Source organism: Penaeus japonicus, unplaced genomic scaffold, assembly GCF_977035675.1.
Source record: "Penaeus japonicus unplaced genomic scaffold, GWHDUDI00000001_assembly GWHDUDI00000014, whole genome shotgun sequence".
NCBI lineage: Eukaryota > Metazoa > Arthropoda > Malacostraca > Decapoda > Penaeidae > Penaeus > Penaeus japonicus.
Window position 1 is genome coordinate 5588845 of NW_028234416.1, and position 5000 is coordinate 5593844.

At 29.5% G+C, this 5000-nt stretch overlaps 1 protein-coding gene across 1 annotated transcript in view; it reads right to left on the reverse strand.

Moving 5' to 3' along the window:
* LOC122247348 (uncharacterized) overlaps positions 1 to 5000 on the reverse strand; it is a 574040-nt gene that overhangs the window by 30223 nt on the left and 538817 nt on the right. Inside the window, exon 7 of the mRNA XM_086543691.1 lies at positions 2930 to 2980. Coding sequence (XP_086399817.1) covers positions 2930 to 2980 — 51 coding nt within the window. The remainder of the gene's footprint in view (positions 1 to 2929; positions 2981 to 5000) is intronic.

Below are 5000 nucleotides of genomic sequence, written 5' to 3' on the forward strand. Positions count from 1 at the left end.
ATTGCCTAAGACACACAGACCTCTCATGTCTAATGAAGTTAGCTATCTGGCAAATGGGAACCTAATTTATTTCTGACGCGAGGCACCCACCTTCTTCAGTATTTCCATAAGAGGCGTCACTTCCAATTAATTTGTCTGGTACATTAATTGCTGGTTTTATGGTGATAATTATCATGGTTATGGAGGTGTTGATACGGGAACTATGAAATAAAGATGCTATTAATGATAACGATTAATGAAAATAATGACTAATTTCATTACTATTGTTAACTTTATTATAGTTAATATTATCATTATGATTGTTGTTTGTGTTTGTATTATTTATGTTTTTTTCCTTACATTTTTTTCCTTACAATATCACATTTGAATCATTTTCATCAGCGATACTAATACTCCCCTTACTAACTCTATCAATAACAATCATATTTTTATATAAACACCACTAGCATTTATATCATAACCGTTACTATTCATGCTGCTTATCTTAATGAATGTCATCATAACACTCATTATCATTAAATCAACACTTTCAATAAAATCATCAATATCGTGATTCAATGTCTCATCATCACAATATCTTGTCATTAATATAACGGTCATCATTTTCCCGATCATCATTATAACACATCATATCTTTTCAAGTGTCGATGGTAACACATCGTATATCCATAAAAGAACGTTAGATCAAAGACTTAGATTACCCTCCAGCCCCCCACCCATCCACCCACCCATTACCCTCTCCCTACTGTCTGTTCTTCTCTTTTGGACGAAAAGAAAGAAAATAGACATACAACACACAGAACAACACAAAATATAGATAATATATAAATTATACAAAAATAGAATATATAAGTATAATAATATATCTACATCTCACACACTCACACACACACACACAACACTTTCTCATATATATATATATATATTCTATATATTATATATTTATATTAGAAATTTTTCTATATCCATTCTCTCTCTCTCTTTCTCTTTCTCTTTCTCTCTCTCTCTCTCTCTCTCTCTCTCTCTCTCTCTCTCTATATATATATATATATATATATATATATATATATATATATAACTACTGAAAGTTTGATGGAAATATGACTTTCAATTCTCTGCCACATGGACGTTTCTGTCATCACTAAATCACAGGTGATGCTACGTGGAATCATAGACTCCGCTCTATAAATCTGAGAGGAGGGAGAGCAGCATCTCAATATCAGAATATCAAAGATTTCTTTATTCTTTTAGGCCGAAGATATAGGTTTTCCATCTGAGAGCATTATTATTATTATTATTATTTTTTTTTTTTGTGAGAGAGAGATGATTCGGGAAATAATATATGTATATTTGTCAAGCCACTGGAGACTCGGAAAGGCTTTATCTTGGTTTTGTTTATTCATATGTTTTTTTTGTTTTTTCTTTTTCATCGAATCCGAATGACTAGGAAAGAAAAATAAATGAATGATAAATTTCTGAAATATAAATTTAATTATGCATATAGGCTTATGTATGTATATATATGTTCACACACACACGGACACACACACACACATATATATATAATATATATATATATATACATATGCATATATATGTATATATAAACATATATATGTATATATATACATATATATGTATATATACATATATGCATATAAACATGTATATACATATACATTTCTCTGAAAAACAATATATAATTAAACAAAATATAGCAGACCATTTCTCTAACATAGTTAACTAAAAGATCCATGTCTGATCCCGCAATCAAATCGTATCCGAGCATCCATCTTACCATTAATTACGCCCAAACTGTCATTACGTTTCTGACACTCTCATTAACTAATTATCCTAATTGACTAATTTAAGCAACTCCAAACTGCCACTGCGAAATTCTCACTTGTTTTCACTTAATTTACAGCCTCATTAAATTTACTTTCCTTTAAATGCCTCATATTTCCGAACTAACCCTTAATTCCTGATATGTAATTATAAGCCTCACCGGATAGTTCTCACCCTCTTGCTCAATAAACTCATCACTAACTCATTAATCTTGTTTATGTCTTGCCGATCGCCTTCTCATCTTACCAGCTGGCTCTTTATTTACCAGAACAGCTGGCTTCGCTCTCCTCAGCTGATTTTGATCACTTTGTCCGATAAATTCCTTCGTTCTTCGTTCAATTAGGTAAGGATTTATATCATGGCTTACATTAACATATCTTCCTTTTCTCACTAATTTGATCTTACACTACGTTTTCTATCCATTTTAATCCCATTTTTTCTTATATACAAACTTAAGTCCATACTACACTAATAAATCTTTTCCAACAACTTGATCATACACTTTTTGAATAAGTTCTTCTGACTACCAATTTAATCCTACACTACAATGATAGATACTCCTTTCTTCAAATTTAATCCTAAAGGGCACTAACAGATCCTCCAATTCTAACAATTTAAGCCTACATTGCACTAACAAATCGTTCTATATACTAACTTAATCCTATATCATACGAACAGATCCTCCCGTTATAACAAAGTTATCTTATAATACACAATCAAACCATCCTTTCCAAAAATGGAATTCTTCACTGCACCTAACAGACATTCATACATTCTAACTCTACAAAACCCTAACAGGTCACTTCAATTTAGAACATGTAATCCTAAACAATTAGCTGATCCTCCCTTCCTAACAGTCCAGTTCTACTAGAATTAACCTCTCTCTATGCAACTAGCTGATCCTCCCTTCCTAAGAGTCCAGTTCTACTAGAATTAACCTCTCTCTGTGCAACTAGCTGATCCTCCCTTCCTAACAGTCCAGTTCTACTAGAATTAACCTCTCTCTATGCAACTAGCTGATCCTCCCTTCCTAAGAGTCCAGTTCTACTAGAATTCTCCGCCCTCTATGCTCTAGAATACTCACGTTGTCCTGTTTGACGTAGCGAACCTGGAATCGCTCGTCGCTGCTGTACGTAATAAGTAAGTAAGTAAGTAAAGAAAGTAAATAAGTAAGTAAGTAAGTAAGTAAGTAAGTAAGTAAGTAAGTAAGTAAGTAAATAAGTAAGTAAGTAAGTAAAGGAAGTAAATAAGTAAGTAATAAGTAAGGAAGTAAGTAAATAAGTAAGTAAGTAAGTAAAGAAAGTAAGTAAGTAAGTAAGTAAGTAAGTAAGTAAATAAGTAAGTAAGTAAGTAAGTAAGTAAGTAAGTAAGTAAGTAAGTAAGTAAAGAATAGTAAATAAGTAAATAAGTAAGTAATAAGTAAAGAAAGTAAATAAGTAAGTAATAAGTAAAGAAAGTAAATAAGTAAGTAATAAGTAAAGAAAGTAAATAAGTAAGTAATAAGTAAAGAAAGTAAATAAGTAAGTAATAAGTAAAGAAAGTAAATAAGTAAGTAATAAGTAAAGAAAGTAAATAAGTAATAAGTAAGGAAGTAAGTCAGTAAGTAAGTAAGTAAGTAAGTAAGTAAATAAGTAAGTAAGTAAGTAAGTAAGTAAGTAAGTAAGTAAGTAAGTAAGTAAGGAAGTAAGTAAGTAAGGAAGTAAGTAAGGAAGGAAGTAAGTAAGGAAATAAGTAAGGAAGTAAGGAAGGAAGTAAGGAAGTAATAAGTAAAGAAAGTAGATAAGTAAGTAATAAGTAAAGAAAGTAAATAAGTAAGTAATAAGTAAAGTAAGTAAGTAAGTGATAAGTAAGTAAAGAAAGTAAATAAGTAAGTAATAAGTAAAGAAAGTAAATAAGTAAGTAATAAGTAAGGAAGTAATAAGTAAGTAAGTAAGTAAGTAAGTAAGTAAGTAAGTAAGTAAGTAAGTAATAAGTAAGTAAGTAATAAGTAAGTAAGTAAGTAAGTAATAAGTAAGTAAGTAAGTAAGTAATAAGTAAGTAAGTAAGTAAGTAAGTAAGTAAGTAATAAGTAAGTAAGTAAGTAAGTAAGTAAGTAAGTAAGTAAGTAAGTAAGTAGTAAATAAGTAAGTAATAAGTAAGTAAGTAAGTAATAAGTAAGTAAGTAAGTAGTAAGTAAGTAAGTAAGTAGTAAGTAAGCAAGTACGTAGTAAGTAAGTAAGTAATAAGTATGTAAGTAAGTAAGTAAGTAAGTAATAAGTAAGTAAGTAAGTAATAAGTAAGTAAGTAATAAGTAAGCAAGTACGTAGTAAGTAAGTAAGTAATAAGTAAGTAAGTAATAAGTAAGTAGGTAGGTAGGTAGGTAAGTAGGTAAGTAAGTAAGTAAGTAGGTAGGTAGGTAGGTAAGTAAGTAAGTAAGTAAGTAAGTAAGTAAGTAAGTAAGTAAGTAAGTAAGTAAGTAGGTAGGTAGGTAGGTAGGTAGGTAGGTAGGTAGGTAGGTAGGTAGGTAGGTAGGTAGGTAGGTAGGTAGGTAGGTAGGTAGGTAGGTAGGTAGGTAGGTAGGTAGGTAGGTAGGTAGGTAGGTAGGTAGGTAGGTAGGTAGGTAGGTAGGTAGGTAGGTAGGTAGGTAGGTAGGTAGGTAGGTAGGTAAGTAAGTAAGTAAGTAAGTAAGTAAGTAAGTAAGTAAGTAAGTAAGTATTAATTGTAAAATAAGTAAGTATAAGTGTAAGTAAGTATAATTAAGTAATAAGTATAAGTAAGTACGTAATATAATTAAGTAAGTAATAAGTAATTAATGGGTAAGTAATTAAGGGTTAAGTAATAAAGGGTAAGTAAGTAAGAAAGTGTTAATTAAGTAATTAAGTGTAAGAAATAAGTTAAGTGTAATTAATTAAGTAATTAAGGGTAAAGTAATTAATTAAGTAAGTTTAAGTAAGTAATGAAGTAAGTAGTATTATAAGTAAGTAAGTATTAAGTAAGTAAGTATAAGTAAGTAAGTGATAAGTAAGGAAGTAAGTAAGTATATGTAATTAATTAAGTATAATTAATTAAGTAAATATAAGTAATAAGTAAGATTATAAGTAATAAGTAAGTAATATAAGTAAGTAAGTAAGATTATAATTAAGTAAGTAAGTAAAGATAAAGTAAGTAAGTAAGTA